This window comes from Terrapene carolina, unplaced genomic scaffold, assembly GCF_002925995.2.
Source record: "Terrapene carolina triunguis isolate 2854851 unplaced genomic scaffold, T_m_triunguis-2.0 Scaffold580, whole genome shotgun sequence".
Taxonomy (NCBI): domain Eukaryota; kingdom Metazoa; phylum Chordata; order Testudines; family Emydidae; genus Terrapene; species Terrapene triunguis.
This window is the reverse complement of record NW_020664931.1, coordinates 5,913,799-5,935,521: the sequence shown is the minus strand read 5'-3', so window position 1 is coordinate 5,935,521 and position 21,723 is coordinate 5,913,799. Positions and strand designations below refer to the sequence as shown.

Genomic DNA, 21,723 nt, shown 5'->3' with positions numbered 1-21,723 from the left:
CTTAGAGACTAACAAATTTATTTGGGCATAAGCTTTCGTGGGCTACAGCCCACTTCATCAGATGCATGAAGTGAAAAATAGTAATATTAATTCAGCTGAAGTATTTTCAATCATTTGGAATGTAAAGATTCTATTGCAAAATTTACTGTAAAATGTGCCTGCAATACTGTCAGTCTACCCAAGAGTAATATCAGTTAAGAGGCCCACCCATTTAATCTTAACTGAAAAGAAATATGGGATTCATATTTTTTTAAGAAAAGCGATGTACTTTAAGAAACCAGTCATTTTTCAATAGGTTATTTATTCATGTTTCATGCTTTGTTGGACAGCTAGAATAGTGCATTTGTTTTTTGTTTGTTTGTTTTGTTTTTACTTTATAGACATCTATTTTCAGAATCCTTTGGCCAAATCCTACAGTGTTTACTCTTAAGCAAAGCTCTTCATATACTTCAATTGGAGTTTTGCCTGCATAGAGTCCTAGAATCTATAATTCAAAAATGATCCCATAGTACCGATGTAAAACCTAACAATGTTTGGCTTATTTTCACCTTCTAATCTGTGTACATTTTCTTTCACAAAGGTACAACTTAATGATCAGATTCTGACACTCCTACTCACACTGAGTAGCACCTTACCCCATGAGAGATCTCACTTATTTTAATGGATCCACTTGTGGAATAAAATACTATTCATAATGAGCAAGGGTATCAAAGTCTGACCATAATAGCTAAAATGTAGTTCATACAGAAATAATCATTGGGATTCAATAGGGATCAAAGAATGGTAGAAATTGGAAAAAATATTTTTCAAATCTAAGAAAAGTGCCTTCTGAGGACCATGTCAGCACTCAAATGGGTCAGGAATAATGCTGAGAATTCTCTTTTAGGCAGTGAAACAAATTACCATGCAACTTGAAAATGAACTATTTTGATGTGCAACCAGCAACACTTATTACGTGTCTGTCTCCAATGGGAGCCACAGCAAAAGAAACAAGAATGAATTGACTGATTTTTATTTAATTCCATTTTCAGACAAAAATTAAGTCTAGAAAAATGACTATGTCTATATAAATATAACTAGAGGTAGAAAGAAGTGCTTATATACTGACTTATGCAAAGATCAGTATAGCACAAATTGTTTTTCTAAAGCTCTATTGCAAATAGCCAGGGCCGGCTCTAGGCACCAGCGTCCCAAGCATGTGCTTGGGACGGCACTTTTCAAGGGGTGGCATTCCAGCCCCCCCTTTTTTTTTTTTTTTTTTTTGCTTGGGGCGGCAAAAAACCTGGAGCCGGCCCTGCAAATAGCAGTCTAAGGTCAAACTCTCTTGATAGTACCCAAATGCAGGAGTAAATTTATCCTCTGTTTAAAACAAGTAGTAAATTTTTATTTGCCTTCATATAGTTAATATTAGATTTTTCATAAAGAGAGCCCAAGTATTGATTTTATGTGGAGTAGCATACTGCCTCCACTATATCAGGTAAGATTGGTATTTTGTGAAAGAAATATTGGTAAGTTCAATTTTTTTTCACTGAATGATCTTCTGTGAGCACCTCTACAGAATACTGACTCAAAGTTGCACTCATGCCCCTCGGAAGTTTCCTATTAAAATATAAAAACCCAAAAGACTTTATCACATCTATGCCACGTACCAGCACTTTTCTATGCAGAGTATCTTCTTTTAGCAAGTGTGAGCTTGGGGCTCCTTTCATGGGACAGAACTACCACTTCAGGGCTGTTAAGGACATGCATAGCCAAGGGCGTTGAACCACAGGTGACAGCAACAATTTCCCAGACTCTCAAGGGCCAAACTTTATTTGCATGACATGAAACTGACTAGTGCATTGTGGCCCAAAGAGACTGAAGCATGTAATCAATGCTCCATAGCTATCTGAACAGCCTCCAGTTGGTGTTTATGATCAGTGCAGGCCACACCTCTTCATTCAAGATGAGTGGTCACAAGCTTTATTTTAGAGCTTAGCAGAGAGCATTTTGGTTATGCCTGACAAAGTTATTTCTCTTTCTGTTATAGTTATTTGTATTCCTATTGCTCACTGCTGCAATAAATCCCCACATCAGGAACCATACTTCCCTGTGAATGACCACTAGGATGGAAGGGCTCCTTCCAGTGATTTTCAAAGATGATAATTAATTGATGCATGGAAAGGCTATGAAAACGGAGGTCCATAATTCGTTATTAGCCATTGAGTTCAGAAGTGTGCATAACTTCCATTAACGCACCAAAGTCTCCCAGACTGGCATAGGGAGGTATAAATTTTGCTGCACCCTAGGAAGGATTCACTCCAGGCAGTTGCCTTCCTTTCCTTGTGGTTCCCTTTGGCAAGGGCACCTTTAGTTTCTATCAGGGCACCATAGAAGTCTTGCCAGTGAAAGCTGCCGAAAGGATAGACTGAATTATTAAAAACAATGGGTAAAGGACCACTCAGAGTGAGATAAAATGAAGCCCTTAATCATTAGAGAATGAAAATTTAGCTATTTCTGCTGAAATGCAGCTGGGAATGCAGTTTTACAAGGGCAATCACAAAAACTTCTGTGATTGCAAATCAGGTAGCTAATCATGGGCCTCATTCTCTACTCACCTTGGTATAAATTGGGAGTAACTCCACTGCAGTCACTGGAGTAAACACCAGTATTACACTGATCAAAGAGACAGGCACCTAAATTCTGTCTTTTCATCCACCAAAGATAGAGGCTAACTGAAGGATCCATTTGGAAATCTCAAGGATCAGGGTACAGTTGCAAGGAAAAAACTAAGACCATATCTTTGTGGGGCTGATTAATTTTTGGCCACTGTACTCCTGAGGTGACTGATGTTTTGTGGAAACCATTTGGAGTTTATACATATAGAAAACAGTCACATGATATGCAGCAAAGGTGCCAACATTGCCAGCTTTTCCAAATGACTCAGCCCATCAACCTCAACCATGAGTTAGTGGGACCATCTCTGGGCACGAGTGAATTTTCAATGCCCATTCAACCACTCACCTCTGAAGAGACAGCCAGCAAGAGCGCAAATTAGCAACAAATACAATTAACTTTTTTCTCATTGGAACACTTATCCACTAGGAGTTGGATTGAGACCACCCAGGTTAACACCTTTCATCTAGGCAAAATGGTAAGTACTAACCACTCCCACTGACCTGGTTTAAACTCATATTGGTGATCTAGAAACAAAAAGCAAAAACCCTTCATCTCTGAAAAACAAGTACATGATTTTTAGCAGTTTTTAATTCTTTTAATTAAGCATCCATCTACATACATGCACAGCAAAGTACAAAGGGTTAGAAAATGGGCTTCATTTTCAGCCCCTAATTGTAACCTATTGTGCATTAATCCCTGAGAGAAAGTATGTCAGCTGTATCTCTATCATGAGTACAGTGCAAATTCATGTGTTCATTTTGCAATATTGATTGCTTTTGGGATACCAAATCTGTCTTTTGATACTTAAACTCACTCTGCTCATTGTGAGCAAAAATCCACTGTACAATAGTTCATCAGTCCTACACTATGTCTCAGGGAGAAATCCATCCTGGAATTCTTGCTCTGGACAGTTAAAAGGTTGTCACCTAATCCCCCCAAATAAAGGAGTTTCAATATCTTCTTTTTAATCTTACATTATGCTCACATAAAATCCTATCTTTTTATTTTTGCTTCCCTTTTAAAAGTGAAGTCTGTGCTTGAAGTGAAATGTGCATGACTGCCAGGCTTGCAGGCTGAGATCCTGTGTAGAGCCAAGGTAGTTTAGACATGATTAATGCAAACTCCCTCCACTCTGAACTGGAAGGACCAGTTTTAATGTAGTTCAGTTGCAGGATGAGACACCACTGTGAGGGGTGACCTTATAAAAAGCCTAGCTAGAGAGAAAAACATTGCTTGACAGGTCCGCCCAGGTTCTGCTGAGAGGAGGTTAATTAGCAGCAGTTGTGATGCTGTTATGATGTGAGCCCTAGTTTTCTAGAAGCTGGATTTTGGTCCATGGCCATTAGTGTTTCACTAAGAGGCTGATCAGATTGTGGCCATTCTATGTGCTATGAGGGAGGAGGACACAGGAGAACTTTCCCCTCTTTGCATGTTAGGAAGGAGTCAGCCACAACGGCATTTAGGGGCTGCTCCCTGCGAGCACCACCAAGCATGCTCTCCACCACAGCAGCGGCAGTGGGTCCCACTGTGCTGTGGCCGTGACTCTACCTCTCTGCACCAGCCAGTGAGACCAGTTGCTGTGAAGCATCATGCATGCTGCACCTTCCTAAGGAGCAACACAGCAGCTTGGTTCCCCAGGAGCTGCAGATGGGATTGCACTGGACCTCCCTGAGGCAGACCCCCTACCACCTGCTTGGGGCTATGTTAACTAGAAACGGCTGACTGGCCCTAAGTGCAAAAAGCTTCCCTAGAAACCGTTCTCTCAAGTGGATGCAAAAGAAATGGACAGAGAGTGTGATGCAGGAGAATAGGGGAGTGAGTCCCACCAGTAGTGCTGCAATGTCCTGATTGACTCTGAAGTTACTGAGGCCTATTAAATACTGCTAGCTCTTAAAGCTGCTTAAATGTGAAAACTTGAGAGCAGCAATCGCTTGTTTCCTGTCTTACTTCAATATATTACTGTTGAGAAGATGTGAAGCAAGATCTAGAGAGTCACATCCTTAGTGCCTTTGGGAACTGAGCCTTATTTGGGAAGGCTGTAATTGAGAGTACTGTAGAGCAGAGGTGGGCAAACTATGGCCTGCTAGCCACATCCAGCCTGCAGGACCCTCCTGCCCGGCCCCTGAGCTCCTGGCCCCTCCCCTGCTGTCCCCCCTCCTCCGCAGCCTCAGCTCACTGCACCGCTTTGGGCGGCGGGGCGGCGAGCTCTCTGGGGCAGCACAGCTGCAAACCGCAGCCTGAACCGCTGCTCTGTGCTGTGCAGTGCGTGGCTGGCTCCAGCTGGGTGGCGCAGCTGCCTATCCTGGTGCAGCTGTGCTGCCAGCCACCTGAGCTCCAGGGAGCGCAGTAAGGGGGCAGGGAGCAGGGCGGGAGGAGGTTGGATAGAGGACAGGGGAGTTCGGGGTGGTGGTCAGGGACCTGGGGTGTGGATAGGGGTCGGGGCAATCAGAGAGCGGGGAACAGGGGGATTGAATGGGGGCAGGGGTCCTGGGGGGGCAGTCAGGAAGGAGAGGGGGGTTTCAATGGGGTGGCGGGGGGCAGTTAGGGGCAGAGGGTCCGGGGGCGGTCAGGGAGAAGGGGTGGTTGGATAGGGCAGGGGTCCTGGGGGGGCATTCAGGAAGGAGAGGGGGGTGGATGGGGCAGGAGTCCCGGGGGGGCCGTCAGGGGGTGAGAAGTTAGGGGGGTTAGATAGGGGGCGGGGGCCATGCCACGCCTGGCTGTTTGGGGAGGCACAGTCTCCCCTAACTGGCCCTCCATAGAATTTCGAAAACCCAATGCGGCCCTCAGACCAAGAAGTTTGCCTGCCCCTGCTGTAGAGTGTAGTGAAGGGGGGTTACTTACGCATTAACATTTTAAGTAATATTCTCATTTAAGATCTATCTAGTCTTGAATGCAGAGTAACACAGTGAAATGAACACAGAGCAATACAGTGCTTTTGAAATGGAAGGAAATATAAAAACATAGATGCATTATTTACTGTATGCCTTGCTGTTTTCTTTTGAATACTACTATTAACATTATCTTTCTATTGCAAGTAGCAAGCACAGAGCCCTTACCAAAGTTTGTCAGCTAACTTGCTATAAAAAAAAAATCTATAGAAAATTCCTAAATTTACAAGTGGTTTTCTATGCCCTGTACACTTTCTTCTTGCTAGAACCAAAATAGCCTTAATAGGGACTGAAATAAACTCTGAGTTTCAAAAGGGCTATGTGCGTACAGGAACGGTCCATTTCTGTGGCCATAAATGCCACTCATGTTCTAACGTTACAGCTAGGATTATGTGTGGGACTTAGGGAATTGCTCTGAAAGTCATAGGGCTTTGATGCTGGCAAAGCTACCACATGCAGCATACTTTATTAGTTTTATGGGATCCAGGAAGAGTGTGGAACAATATGGCTGGCATGTTGTTCCTCATTTGCCAGTTTAAGAACAGCTTGGGTGATTCCTGCTGTGAATTTGATATTAAGAAATGGTTTCCCAAGGACTGGGATGGAGATGGCAGATGCAGCACTCCCCATTTGGCACCCATGATGTACTATGTCAGACCCTCGCCAGGATGACTATCCTGGATTTCCAAATGCTGGTGAATGGGCTGCCTCATATGACCTTTTTGATTATTTTCATAGAGTACTGCTGCACTCACTTATCCTTGATCTACTTCTTGAAGGTAGGAGAAGACAATTTCATTATTTGAGTGATCATTTGGTCCTTTCTGGTTGTATGCTGGACCATTCCCAAGGGGCAAACTTAGATTTAGTAAAAGAACCTTCAACCATCCTATGATTTTGTAGGTAAATGCAATGATCCGAGAGTGGAGCAGCACATTCCCTGAGACAAAAGAGAGAAGGCCGATAGCAAGTAAAGGAAAAACCGTAAGGGAGGAGGGAAATCTTAAAGTTGACCATGACATTAAAAAATTGGGCCAAATCCGCACCTGGTGTAAATGGGTGTAGCTCCATTGACGTTTATGGAGCCAGGTTGATTTACATCAAGTGGGGATCTGATTATCTCAGTTGTTGAGACAGTGTATATATTAGATATGCAGCCATTTTTTATCTTCAAAGAGTAAAACGAATAGCGTTAAGAATTACATTCATTCAGACAGTACATGTGTAGCGTTTGATACCTTTGATGTCTTAAACTCTGGTTTTCAGAATTAAAATGTTAATCATAAAGTGCTTTACCATATTCAAAAAGATATGCATTACATATAGCCCTGGATTCATTACCCTCCACCTACTGTACCAAGATTGTGGCAAACCTTAAACTCTTTGTGGTTTTCATTATTATTACAAAGCATTGCAATTTATACGGTCCTACCGAAGGGGAAGGGAGAGTGACTAGTATCAAAAGCCGAAGCCCTTAATTTTATCCAGTAGAAAATGAACACAAAACATGGCTCTGTCATGAATATGTGCCACAAAGGCTGTTTCTCAGCTGTTAATCTTGGGAAAAAATCACCACCTCAATTTTCTGCCAGTGGGCAAACAAACAATTTTTTACACTTCAGCCCCAAGATTTCCTCACACTCCACCAGATACAGTCAGTGATAGCCCATGTGCTATTTCAGTGCCATAGGGCCATTATTCAATTTAGTTGCCCCTACTTTGATGTGCACAGTCTGTTAACAATGGAATGTCTGACATCATCCCCACCATTGAGTCATGTCCTGTTTTTCTGCGGAGACCCCTGCCTCAGTTTCTGAGCCTCTGCTGCTTTCCTCTTCTCTTGTTCCTCTGCCTTCTTCCGCTCCTCCTTCAGCTCTTTGTATCTCCATTTGGGAATCTGTAGAAAAGTGCCATCTTTGGCACTGCTCTTCCTCCTCACTTTCTCTGGTTGGTAGGTGGGTGGAGGAGCCTTGTTGACACGCACTTTGGGGATGACAAATCCTGGTCTCACACTGCTCCTTCTCAGTAGGTGCAGTGGCAGGAGGCTTGCTTTCCTTGTGACCACAGTGTTCATGTGAGCTACTGTGAGGCTGAGGGGCTGCAGACTAGCCCGCCGGTCCTTCTTTTTGGGGATCAACATGACTCTGGAGTTCTGAAATAATTTCTCATAGCTGCTAACGTGGTCTTTGTCCTGAGATCGGATATCCTGGGCTCTTTGCTTCCTAAGGATTTCCTGCACAGCCAGTGTGCGTTTCCCCACGCAGGGTGGGCTCCCTGGGCACACAGTCCTGCAAGATATGGCAATAAAGGGGCTGTTTAAACTTGTAGTCATCCTAACCATGTGGTCAAGGACGCCATCTTCTTCAGGGCCACAGGAAGCCCTGAATGACATTGCTGACCTCACACCCTCCGAAATCCTCTGCAAACAGTTTTTTGGTTCTGCGGCCTTGGCAAGAAGTTCCTTCATCTTTGGCCATTCTGACTTATACTGGTCACAAAACTGCTCAGGGCATGGCCTGTCCATCAGCCTCTGCATGAGGAAGGCTGCTTCTGATCTTCCTGTGTAACAAGCCCATTCCCGTGGAGTCATTCCACGGCTTGGGTCAGTCGCGTGGACATCTGCCCCTTAAAGGAGAGAAAGGAAAAACATTTGCGTTTATCGGTTATACAGTGCACACTTCAACTCCCACTGCCATAATCAAAACTGAATGAAGCAGGGATCCTGTCAAGAAAAATAGTATGTGATTATGTAATTGAAGACTGTATCATAATGCACACACACAATTCTGGAATTTCCTGACTTTTGAGTGCTTGACTTTGCAACTTTATTGTTTTTAATGTAGTTTTCCTGTATATAAATTCCTATTTTTAAACAGCACACTGAAAATAAAAAACACAAATATAAAACAAAAAACACCACACAACCCATGTGGAATCATATTGACCCCCCCACGTTGGTCACAAATAGGACTGAAACCTTTAGATCCACAGCACAGACCTCTGTTCACTTGAGCTAATGGAGTAACTGGTAGTAATAGCAGACTGTTTTCCTATATCTGGACCAATCACTACTGAGTAAAGAGACATATAGCAAGGGAAGAACCCCTTCTGTCTCTGTAGTAAATGTCTACACTACAGCAGTGCAGGTGCAGCTGTGCCACTGGAGTATTTCTGGTGTAGACATACCCTGAGTGACAAGGAGGAAGATGGTGCTGTCCACTGTGATAGATAAAAAAGGGAGAAGGGAGAACGTGGGTGATAGATCAGAAGCTCAGTTTTAGCCATGTTAAGTTTCAGCTGATGGCCAGACCCCACAAGGAGACGTCAGAAAGCTAGGCCAAGATGTGGTTAGGATGGAGGGAGACAGGTTGCAAACAGAAGTAGATCTCTGAGGAATCTATATAAAGGTAATAGTTAAAGCCATGTTTGCAGAGAAGATCATCAGAGACAGGGTACAGAGCAAGAAGGGGAGGGGGCGAAAATGGAACTCTGTGGGACCCCACCGAAAGAAGGAGAGGGAAGGAAGAGGAGGACCCACCAAATAAGACACCGCAGAAGCAGTCAGAGAAGCAGGAGCAGAAGCAGGGTAAGGACAATATTTTGAAAGTTAACAGAGGACAGGATTTCAAGAAGAATCTGGTTAACAGTATCAAAAGCTGTAAAGAGGTCAACAAGAATATGATAGAGTAGAGGCCATGATGTTTGGCCCTGGTCTACTCTTCATCTCCCCATCAGCCTATCTGTCTCTGAACCCCTATTCTCTTCCCCTACACCAGCCTCCTCTTCCTTCATCTTTCCCCCTCTCAGCCTGTCCCCTTAACCTGATTGTCCCTGGACCCCCAACCTTTCCTCAACCCCACCTGTGCCTGCGCTCCTTCTCCTCTCCAACTTACGTAGGTCTCTCTAGGAATATAGGAAATTGCATGGGAGTTGTTTGTTTGTTGTGTTCATACAACATACATTTTAATAGTAAGCCTAGGGTGGGAATGATTTATTACATAGGACAGGGCCCCCAACCATGTACTGTGTATTCTGAATGTGTTTAAACTGGCCCTGCATTTTCAGATCAAGTTTGCTGATGGCCAACCTCCCACGCACACTTCCCCTCCACCCCCAAAACCACACACACACAAAAAAACAAAACATCAACAATTCCAGGGCAGATCGTCCAGCCAGACCCGATGCTAGGGGAGGTGGCTATTCTGATATATGATTAAACAGGTTAACCAATTTGTGAGGCCATCTCCACTTGGATTTGTTTGCAAACAGGCAACACAAACCCAAGTGTGTTTGCCTCCAGATCTATTCCAGATGTAGAATCATGGAAGAGCTGTGCTCTGTCTCTAAACCACAGTCAAATACACTGTTTCTTCTTACTCAGATACATTTGTCCAAACTGATCAGAGACCATTTACAAAGGTCCATTGAGCTCACCATTCGTGCTGCCTCTTCTATGATTTCAGGTTCTATCAATACAAATTGACACATTCCCAGCTCTTTTTGGAGCTATATCTCACAAAAGAAATCTACCGAATACAGAAATCCAAATCTTTTAGCAGCATACTCAATGCTGATTTTACGTCTCATCTAATGAAGTCTTGTGTGACACAAGATCTTTTTAAGACGCTACTGACTTACTTTGCAAATCCAGAAACATTCCTAAACAAATTCCTCATTCAACAAAATTTCTAGGGACTTTACCAATTGGATCAGACATCAATATTCAAGCCCTTTTTCAAAGGTTATAGCAGTCTTATTGAACTATTTGTCATTCAGATTTAAGGCTGGTCTAACGAGTCTTCTTTTAGAAAATGTGTGCATTGCCCTTAGTCCTCATTTTCTTCAGATTAAATCATGTCCCGAATCCTGTTTTTCAAGCAACTAATTTGAGTAGATGCGTCACTTTGGGATATTAATATTATATTCAGTTAATGAGGTTTCATGTCTCAAGAGATTGTTATCCGCAAAACTGACATCACTGCTGCTGTGTTTGTGCTGGGCCGCCAAAGCATCAGAGTTCCAATTAATCAGAATTTCAGACCTCTGAATAAAAATGCCCAGGGTACTATGAATTTTTTTTCATTAAAATCCAGTTGTAAGTCTTACATTTCCTGCATTGCTCCTTTATCCTATCTGATTAGAGACAGAATAGACAAACAACTATGGGTTTCTTCTCAATGTATGCAAGTCTGTTAATAAGAAGTAGGATCTAAAATTCTGGTTAAATCTGCATCTCTTTTAAAAAATACCGGCCTCACTAAATAAAGCAGCATCAGGACTTTAATTAAATGGAATCCTCAAGGAAAACTGCACCCATTTTGCTCAGTTTAGTAATATGAGAATGCTAGAGTAAGTAGAACTCTAGTCAGGTCAACTCTGAAGCTCTCAGCCAGGCAACACTTTCACTTTCAGCGTTTGGCCCTGTGGCCATACACTATGAAATGTATTATTTAAGGTCCAGATTCTGCTCTGTTATACCAGTGTAAATCCACGGCAGCTCCAATGGTTTCACTGGAGTAGCACTATCTGGCCCTCCATTTTTAATCGCAATTGGCATTTCTGCATTCTTCTGCTGGAGGTGGTTATCTTGCTAAGAAGTTATATCAGTTGTGACCTTGGCAGTGCAGCAGCCCAATGGAAGTAACTGCAGAATGGTAATTAACCTGCTTTAACATTCATTTTACATTCCAAAAAGTACATTCACATTTTTTAAAGATTAAACATTATGGCCAAGATTTTCCAAAGTGACTAGTGACTGTGGCTGCCTCCGTATTTTGGTTCACAACCTGAACACCCCGACTTTCAGAAAGAACAGCCACTCTGAAAATCGGGCTCCAATTATTCATCACATTTTTCCCTACAGTTTCCCCCATGCGACGTCTATACCCAGTACTAAAGCAGGTTGGAAACTTGGTTAGTGTCCAGTACTGAGCTCTTGCATTGCCAGTGTCGCAGGTAATAATACACTAATAATATCACTAATACATGTACACAGTAAATACCTTCTGGTCATGATTTACAGCAGAAATTACTCCATAGTGCTTTGATCATCCTCATTATAAGGTTGGCTGTCACAGGGTGACTGATCCCTTTAAGAGGAAGCAGGGTTCAGGGCACATGGAATGATTACCTGCTGCCCAGTTGGGCTTAAGGGAAGGCATCTGGGCCTTATAAAGAGGGAGACGGCTGCAGGTACAGGTTGGCAGATGCCTGTAGACACAGCATGGCATCAGGCTGCTGCAGGGCCCTGAGTCCTGCAGGAAGACACCAGCAGGAAAGCCTGTGGAGAAGGCCATACTCCAAGCAACAGGTGCTAGGAGGGAAGGAAAACAGACCCTCAGAGAGGAAGGCTGTGCAGAAGAGTGTTTGAAGGCTGAATGGAAGCCAGACCCTCAGGGAGGAGGAGCTGTGACCATCTGAACCTGGGATGAAGACTTTGTAGGTTTAAGTTCTATTTGGAAAAACTTTGTACAGGACTTAATAAATTGGCCCCAGGGAGAGGAATGGATATCTGTACTGTGAGGACTTTTTGAAGGGTCTGAGTGAAGAGGAAACTGAGGCAGGCCTCAGCAAAGCCACACTTGGCCAGCAGTGGGCACTACAGGGCAGGCACCCATTTACATTGGCATACTGGGCTATAATCTACAGCAGTGGTTTTCAACCAGGGGTACACAGAGGTTTTCCAGGCGGTACATTAACTCATCTAAATATTTGCCTAGTTTTACAACAGGCCACATAAAAAGCACTAGCGAAGTCAGTACAAACTAAAATTCCATATAGACAATGACTTGTTTATACTGCTCTATATACTGAAATGTAAGTACAATATTTATATTCCAATTACATTATTTTATAATGATATGATAAAATGAGAAAATAAGCAATTTTTCAGTAATAGGTTGCCTATACACTTGTATTTTTATGTCTGATTTTGTAAGCAAGTAGTTTTTAAGTGAGGTGAAACTTGGGGATACGCAAGACAAATCAGACTCCTGCAAGGGGTACAGTAGTCAGGAAAGGTTGAGAGTCACTGATCTGCAGTATTCTGTACGGGGAATTCCACTGGCATCAGAAACTTCACCCTTCTGTCCTGCAGTGGGTCTAGTGGCAAACTCTTTCTCACTCACATATACACCTGCACATAGGGGACATGTCACCATACCAACAACATCCTTTGAAGCAATGATACCACTTTAGTACTATGGGGCAGAGGGGAAAGGGAAAGTCATGATAATAAAACAAACATGGAAAATCATGGAATCCACGGCTTTGAAGAACGCCATCACAAAATTTCTTACACTTGTTTTCTGATTACTTACTTGCTTACTATTCAGTGTGACTAGCAAGCTTCAGGATTTACAATGCACTACATCTAAGCATAGCTGAAATTGCCAGTCTAAAAACCTCACAACACTGGACTTAATGATGTAAATACATCTCAGCAATTTAAGTGTGGGGAAGGGGGCGGTCAGAGGAAGATCTTAAAGCTTCCTGGCTTTTAAATGTTTGAAAACTTCAATGGTCCTTTAACATAAGCTACTTGTAAAACTATTCTTAAACAGTTGGAAAGTACGGAAATGCAGAGCTAAGGTACCCAAATCATTACCTTTCCCTTGTACTCTTGTATCCCTACTATAGTCACAAGATAAGCTTATTCCTGTATACTGCACATTTTCAGCATTAACAATATGATACATATCCCCGCGAGGCTTTACCTTACTTAACAAGTCACAGGAACATTTTCCATCTCTTTCCTGTTTGAACTCTGAGAGGGCTAGAGACACCACACTGAAGCCAGAGATTCCCAGGGTTAACCTCCTAGGTATGCTCCGAAAGACACTTTGAATTGACAGATCACTAAAACACTGTAACTCTTAGGATATAGGTAATAACTCAGTTGCGTGCATATGTTTGCTTGCTTTAATCTGTAAATAGCTCTCATTTCTTTTTCCTATTTAGTAAACCTTTAGATAGTTCATTTCAGGATTGGCTACAAGCCTTGTCTTTGGTGTAAGATCCAGGGTAACAATTGATCTGGGGTAAGTCACTGGTCTCTTGGGACTGGAAGCAACCTGAATATGGGGTGAATTTTTGATGAAAATGACCATTTATCACTAATGTCCTTGCCTGAGTGGTAAGATAGACTGGAGAGGCCAAGGGCACTGTCTGTGACTCCATGGTAAGACTGTTATAGTGATCCAGGAGTTCACATTTGGTACTGGCTTGGTGAAATCTAATTATAGACCATCCCACCAGTTTGGGAGGTCTGCCCTGAAGTTGGTACTCTCAGTGTTGAGCTACCCCAGACAGCATGACATATGGTATAACTACATTTGAGGTGGGACTGTGATTCCCAGTTCGCATAGATGTACCCATGGTACCTCTGCTCAAGCTAGCATGCTAAACATATCAGTGTAGCCGGGGCAGCACGGGCAGTGACTTGGGCTATCTGCCCAGCATGTATTCAGGGGACCATGCGGCTAGCCCAAGCCACTGCCCGTGCAACCCCAGCTACACGGATGTTTTTAGCGCATTAGCTTGAAGTCTACATGAGCTGGGAATCACACAGCTGCAATGTAGATGTTCCCTCGGGGTAAAGGGCTATCAAAGGTGTGAAGGGTTCTTAACGAGTATATGTGGAATGTTCTTTCTGGGGAGTTGGCTAAGTGTGTGACTGTGTGCCAGGATCTGAATTTTATAGTGCCAAGGGCCAGTGTGAGTGTGTGCATATTGAGGCATTGCTCAAAGAGGGTAGAGGGAAGGTGGCAAGTCCTTTAATAGTGTTAGCTGGAATCATGGTGGGTGAGAGTGACTCCTTTACTGGGTTGTAAAAGGAGGTGAAGAATTTGTACATTTCCGCAACTGTGAGGATGGCAGAGTAAAGGTATTTGTGTTAATGGGGTGTATTGGGGCACTGCTGAAAGAGCATGGGCATGACGACATACTGCCAAGCAACCTTAACTCTGTGTTAACATAGTTCTTTGCCATTGAATTTCATAGTTTTTTTTTAAACAGGAAAACATATGGTGTTGGTAGGAGTTAGTGGTCATTTAGACAGTTGTACATATCATGTCCTGCGACTTGCATACTGAGCCAGCCCACCCCATGTAAACACACACACACCAGCTGGGCCCCACCAGCCTTGCTTCACCATACATCCCTAGTCATGGCCCTGATCCATTCGCTACATTTCCCCCTTCAACTTGGCCCCTCCCCAATGCTGTACACAGGCCCCCCCACCACAAGCAGGGAACTCATCTCCCTGAAATCTTCACTCCCTGGCATACAAACATTTCTATTGTTGTTAATTCCGCCCCACCTCCCACAGCCTGGCTCACATGCAGTACCTGGAGTGAAGGCCAACTATATGACAGTGAAATGGCGTTTCTGGTCACATTGCTGAATGGTTGGAGGGTGGGGTTTGTGGCAGGGCCAGGAAGAGAAATCACAGACAGGGTTTCTGCTCCCCAATACTGACAGTTTTATATTTGAGAGAAAGTATTTCTATGCCATACAGCACACATTTTTCAGTCAGCTAGGAACCTTCCAATTTCTCAATGAATGTTCTTCTAACACTTAGTCATAGCAGTCTTGGGGTGCACTGGCAGGGCTGGAGGGGATTAAGCTACAGGAAGGTTTGGCTGCAGGGGATTGGGGCTCAGAGGGTTGGGGTGAATTGGCAAAGCTGTGGGTGCATGGGGATAGGGGTGGAGGGGCTGGGGTGCACTAGCAGGGCTGTAGGGTGCCATGCCTCCCTCACCTAAGTCCCCAACCTTGTCTCCCCTACCATCCATCCCCATTTATTTCCCCTTCCCATAACCCCCCTCCTCTCCCCGCAGCCCCAAACCACCCTCCCCCACACCTCCACCCCAAATCTCTCCTCCCAGCAGGCATATCAATGTTTAATTCCCCCCCCCCAAATCCTTTGATTACATTTCCCCAAAAAATGAAATTGCCACCCAACTCACAAATTGTAGCAACCTCCAGCCATCAATTCAAACCTCCTTTTGTCTTAGGGCATGGCTACACTTGCAAATGTAGAGTGCTTTGAGTTAAACTAGCCTTTGTAGAGCGCAGTAGGGAAAGCACTGCAGTCTGTCCACACTGTCAGCTGCAAGCACACTGGCATGGCCACATTTGCGGCACTTGCAGCAGCCACAGAGAGCAGTGCATTGTGGTAGCTATCCCAGCATGCAAATGGCTGCAACATGCTTTTCAAATGGGGTGGGGTGGGGTGGAGTGTGACAGGGAGTGTGTTGTGTGTATGTGGGGGGAGAGAGTGTGGGTTTTTTGGGAGCTGAGAGCATGCCAGCATACTGTCTTGTAAGTTCAGAGAGCAGCAAATCTCCCCTTCCTGCCCCCCCGCCTCGCTCTCTCACACACAGCATTCCACAGTAATGGTTTGCTTTGATAGCCGAATTCCTGCAGTGATTCCAAAACAATGACAAGAGTGGCCACTTGACTTAAGGGGATTATGGGATGTCCAGAGGCCAATCAGAGCGCAGTAATGCAACACCTCATTCACACTGATGCCCGGGCGTTTCACCCAAGGCGCACCAAGCGTTATGCTTCTCGCCGAGGTGGATTACCAGGAGCGCTCTACCCACGGAGTCAGAGCGCACTAAGTGCCTTGTCAGTGTGGACGGGTCATGAGTTAGGGCACCCAGGGCTGCTTTAATGCGCTCTAACTCGCAAGTGTAGCCAAGCCCTTATGTGCAGGCTTGTGATTAACTTATCCTTAGTTAATTTAATTGAAGGGTGAGTTCACAGCCCTCAAAAGGTCTGTGATTCATCCAGTCAGACCCGCTCACTGTAACAGTACAAGGCAGCAGAAGGAAACTGGGTTGGGGGGGGGGGGGATTGGCTGTAATTCGGGAACCCTAGGTTAGATGACCCCAAATTTGAATCACTAATGCTACTCAGTGATCCTGTGAGGCACACCCTTTCACCACATTTCAAAGCAATCTGAATAAATGTTCGGATTTTAGAGCACTTACAGGAGCTGAACTTTAAAGCATATAAAATGTTGGGAATAGAAAGCGTCTAGCCATTTTTCTGCACTGGAGCATGAACAGTTCCCAAAATGTACATTTTCTTAAATACTGTTCTCAATTTGTGTCCCCCAGAGATTTAGTGAGTGCCATGTACTACCTTGGGTAAACCTCAACAGACTGAGATCATTTTGACCTGCACCACATCAGTAGTTTGATCTTTAGCTCGGGGGGAAAAAATCCACCTAGACACTTTCTTTTTTAAAATGGGTATTTTTTTCAAGGCTTATATTTCTGGAACTCTGGGCTTAAATGAGTCCAAATTTGGGTCATTAACCCTACTTGCATATTCTTGAGGCACACTAAATTTCAAAGAAATCTGACTAAGCATGTTGATTTTAGAGGACTTAAAAAGGTCCACCTTTAAATAGATGTCATGGTGCAAGCTTAACTATAGTAGTGCTGCCATACCACAATAATAATAGTAAATGAGTCTTGTAATAAATAAATCACATTTCAAAATCCATGCAGAATGCAGTTATTCCAATTTGCTATTGGTAATTAAGTGGCTATAACAATATATTTTCCTTTCTCATGACTTGATGTCAGTTTAATAGGATAATCAAGGAAAGTGCTTCCTCCTTCTCTGAAATACACATTATAGAGCCCTAGCCTTCACAAAAGAACATGCCAAACATTCTATAAATTGTGCTTAATGGCACAAGATTATGTGTACTCAGACACACAAGGGATGCAGGGTTTTTATTGTATTTAGTTTTTTACATGATCCACTGTATAATGATTGCTCACAGAGCAACAATGCCAAGTAAAGGAATGTCTACACCAGTGGTGGGCAACCTGTGGCCTGCGGGCTGCATGCGGCCCGTCAGGTCAATCCGTTGACAGGCTGTGAGACAGTTTGTTTACAAATTGACCATCCATAGGCACGGCTGCCCGCAGCTCCCAGTGGCCGCAGTTCACCATTCCCGGCCAATGGGAGCTGTGGGAAGCGGCGCGGGCTGCAGGGACGTGCTGGCCGTCGCTTCCCGCAGCTCCCATTAGCCGGAACGGTGAACTGCGGCCACTGGGAGCTGCGGGCAGCCATTCCTGCGGACGGTCAATGTAAACAAACTGTCTCGCGGCCCACCAGCAGATTGCCCTGACGGGCTGCGTGCGGCCCATGAGCCGCAGGTTGTCCACCACTGGTCTACACAGTCTACACGCGCCAGCTGTAGACTCAGGTTCGTAGGGCTCGGGCTATGGGGCTGTTTCATAGTTGTGTAGGCTTCCAGGCTCAGGCTGGAGCCCAAGCTCTAGGACTCTGGAGGATATAGGATCCCAGACCCTGGGCGCCAGCCCAAATTGGAAGTCTACATGGCAATGAAACAGCCCCACAGCCCTAGTTCCAAGAGCCGAAGTTGGCTAGCACAGGCCAGCTGTGGATTCTTCTTTGCTGTGTAGACATACCCTAAGAAGGAGTTATATCGAACTACCATACACAGCTTATCGAGTTTATTATTTAACATTAGGTGGCTTTATAATTCTGGACACATAGTTATCAGATCATATTTTAATATTGTATCATATTCATAGTATTTGAGCTGTGTGAAATGTTTGTAATGAAACTCAATATCACATCAAAACTTCTAGATTTTCTTATAAAGTCAAAAATCATCCCAGGTTTTTCATATCTTTCAGGCCCAATTTTGTAGCAAAGTATCTGGTCCCATATTTTACCAAGATTAAAAAGAAAAAATTACTGTACTCTACTCTTCTAATATTGTAAGAATAGATAGACTGTTGGTAAAGCATGGCCAAAGGAGATCTGTGTTTTGTTCCTTAGTTTGCCTCAAACATGCGGTGTGACCTTGAACAAGTCATTTAACCTTCCATGCCTCAGTTTCCCCATCTGAAAAATTGCAGATAATAATACTTATCTACTTCTCATGGATGATGCAAGTCTAAACCAATGAATGCTTGTAATTTCCATTGAGATGCTCAGATGGAAATTCAACAGCACTGTAAAGTACTATTGTAACAATAATAATAATAATAATTAATAAATAAAACTGCTTCACGTCTCTATTTACAAGACATTCAGAAATTGTTTTCATTTATATCAATAGCTCCACCACGCCTCTCAATAAAGTAAATACTGGAAAGGCCATCTTTTCATTGATTTACTGCTATCTTATTCAGAGCAAGAAGTACTGATGAAGCAAATAATTTCACATACCTGCCAACATTAAGGCTCTGACACATTCAGTTCGGCCTTGCATTGCAGATTTCATCAGTGCTGTGAATCCAAATACATTCCTCTTCTCAATATCAAGACCAGGAAAATAGTTCAACAAGTAGTTTGTAATGGTTATATGCCCTGTAGAAGGATAAAACAAGGGAGAGAAGAGTTATCACTACAGAAAAATATTAGAGTTAAGAATCACTCTGAGGTTTAGACTGCTTGAAACTTTTAATTGACCACTACCAGCTATCAAATATGCAAGCCATGGCTACTTAATACTATGCCATTCTCACATCCCTTTTCACATGCTGCAGTCATTAGCATTTACTCTTAAAGTGTCTTGATGGTCTGACAGGAGCATGGGAACAGGAGCCTGGAATTCCTGGGTTCTAATCCCAGCTCTGACATTGACTCTGAATATGGCTTTCCCCTCTATAAAAACTGATGTACATAACACTCCCACCTCGGGGGTTGTTGTGGGGAATAGCTAAGGACCATATTGTGGCATGTCATAGTAAGTGGGGCTACTATGTGTCCCCCAGTTCATATTGGTAGGAAGGGATAGGGAATGGGTGGAGCTGTGTGGTTCCACCACCTCCAATGTGCCGGCCAGCATAGCGGCACTAGGGGATGTAGGCTGTGCCAGTTATAGGGCTGGAATGGGGGAAGCCAAAACACAGAATGCATCAGGGTCTGCTATTAGGGCAGTGCAAAGACATCCTGCCCCATACACAGGGCTTGTGGGAAAACCAAACTCACCCCTAAAACCCTTTGAAAATGGACGGTCTGATGCAAGTGTGAAGTTCTTAATTGTACACACATATTTTTAAAGAACTGGACAAGATACTGCCATGGAGATAGGCAGACAGCTGGGTCCTTTTCTCTAAAATCATGGAGTTTGATTAATGTCTGGTTGCACTAGGCAGTCAGAGCTGAAAATCTCAACAGAACTTTGGGTGAGTTGATATTAGACAAAGGGATTATTTGTGTTCTTTTTTTGCTCTTTTTCACCATTTCTTTCCTTGCCTGGCTGTGGAGAGGCACTAGTCCACTTATTAGCAATAGGCCAGTGGGGCTGCTTTACTGGCTTCACAGTAAAATCAATGTGACTGATGTTCTGCTGTCAAGTTTTACTCTCCAAAAATGGCCATTGCTGCCTTTCATTTCCTTTGGTTTGTGTGCCAGTGTCACTGGTGTCAGCAGGGATATGCAGAGCACTGGAAGACTATCACTGGCTAAAATAATAAGTGTTAAGGAGCTAACAGCCTGAAGACCAATTAAAACATCAAGCCTTTATAACTGGACTAACAGAAGATGACAAACATCTAGTGCCATTATGACTTATTCAAAACAGTTTTCCCTTCACTTGTCATTTATTTTATGATGGTTTGATAGTTTGTATAATAATGCAGTCTGTCAGGCAGCTGGAACAATCACAACTTAACTACTGTGAGCTGTAAAAAATGTTCTGTCATCTCACTCGGCAATCCAGTTGGATATTCTGCAATGCATGGCTGTCAAGTATATCCAGAAATGTTACTGAAGCAGATTTTAATTCAGACAGAGCTATTTTTAAAATAAATTTGTTGCAGCACATCTGGTGCAGTTTTCATCAGCAGTTGTTTGCACCAACACAATCCTACACTTCTTCTGAAAGGCAGGAAAAGCGATTTTTTTGCCAGTTAAATGGTTTTAGATACATCTGTAGTCATAGTGTTAGCGATGTTTTCAGTCTCACCCTTCTCTGAGATTTGCCAAATCCCACCAATCTATTTGTTTAACTGGAAACTTCCTTGAAACTCAAGCAATTTCATAGACAACCTAGAACAGGAGTTTAAACTGTGCGAGAATCAAAGAAATTGAAGCCCAAATGCATAGTGGCCCTGCACCTAAGTGTCATCACTTAGTTCAGTACAAAATGAGTGCAAACTAGATGAAAAAAAATTCCAAATTAGAGTGACAATGATTTACACTCACTTTCAACTGGGCCCATAACATGAACAAATGCCTCAGTTCTGCTCATGTTGCACTCAATGGCAAAACTCCTATTGACTTCAATGGGAGCAGAATCAAGTCACAAATAAGACAATGAAGACAATTAACACTAATGGAATCTCTGTGCAAAGAAGGTTTGCAGGACTGGCCCCAGAATGCTCAGTTCCTCTTGATGGGTAAGTATCCCTCTGCCTAGCCTGAAGGCCTCAATGTAGCAGAAACACTTCTTTTCAACCAGGGATGTCTAGAGAACATCAGAATAGTGAGGATATTTAAAACAACAGCATTATATACAAATAAATGATTTTTTTTAAAAAAATCTCTATGTTAATTATGGTTAAAGATGCTCTTCTTTATGTTACCAAAGATATAACTACAGATTGGGCTATTTGACACAGATGGGGAATGGGGTGGAGGAAATCATAGTCAAAGCTCCCCAGGGAATTGGATCTAACTTCAAGTGAAGACAAAAAAATTGCAGCAAAGTAACAAAGAAAATTAAGCAGAGCTGTGTGGAACTCAGCTGTTCAATATCACAGGGATTCATGCAAACCTCTTCAATTTCAGTCCACTGGGGTTTATGTACCATGAGGTTTGCTTCAAATTTCGGGTTCAAAGAAACACAAACTCAAAATAAAACAGTCATAAATGCCAAATTTCACCTTATTTTGAGTTCAACCTGTCATATGGTTTTGATACAAAGCCATGAATTTGGTCCAGGTTCTCTTGAAACATTCACCAGTGTTTCAGTGAACCTAGGTGAACGCTAGAGTTTGTACCTAACCTGAAACCAGGTGCGTATTGTGTGATTTCAGGTTTGCTACAAAAGCTGCATGAAGCGCTAAGAAGAAGTTACCATGGTTATATTTGAATTGCATGCTATTGCTGACTATTAATGACAGATGTAAAGTCTGATCATAGTGGCAATAACCTTGGGCTGCTCTACATA

General features: G+C 43.3%; 1 protein-coding gene across 1 annotated transcript in view; it reads right to left on the bottom strand.

Annotated features, from left to right (window-relative positions):
- Positions 1–7,320: 7,320 nt before the first annotated feature.
- The window catches only part of ANKRD33B (ankyrin repeat domain 33B), an 84,061-nt gene continuing 69,658 nt past the window's right edge, over positions 7,321–21,723 (bottom strand). Inside the window, exons 3-4 of the mRNA XM_024224237.2 lie at positions 18,774–18,914; positions 7,321–8,171 (exon numbers count right to left, since the gene is read on the bottom strand). Of these exons, the coding sequence (XP_024080005.2) occupies positions 7,321–8,171; positions 18,774–18,914 (992 nt within the window). The remainder of the gene's footprint in view (positions 8,172–18,773; positions 18,915–21,723) is intronic.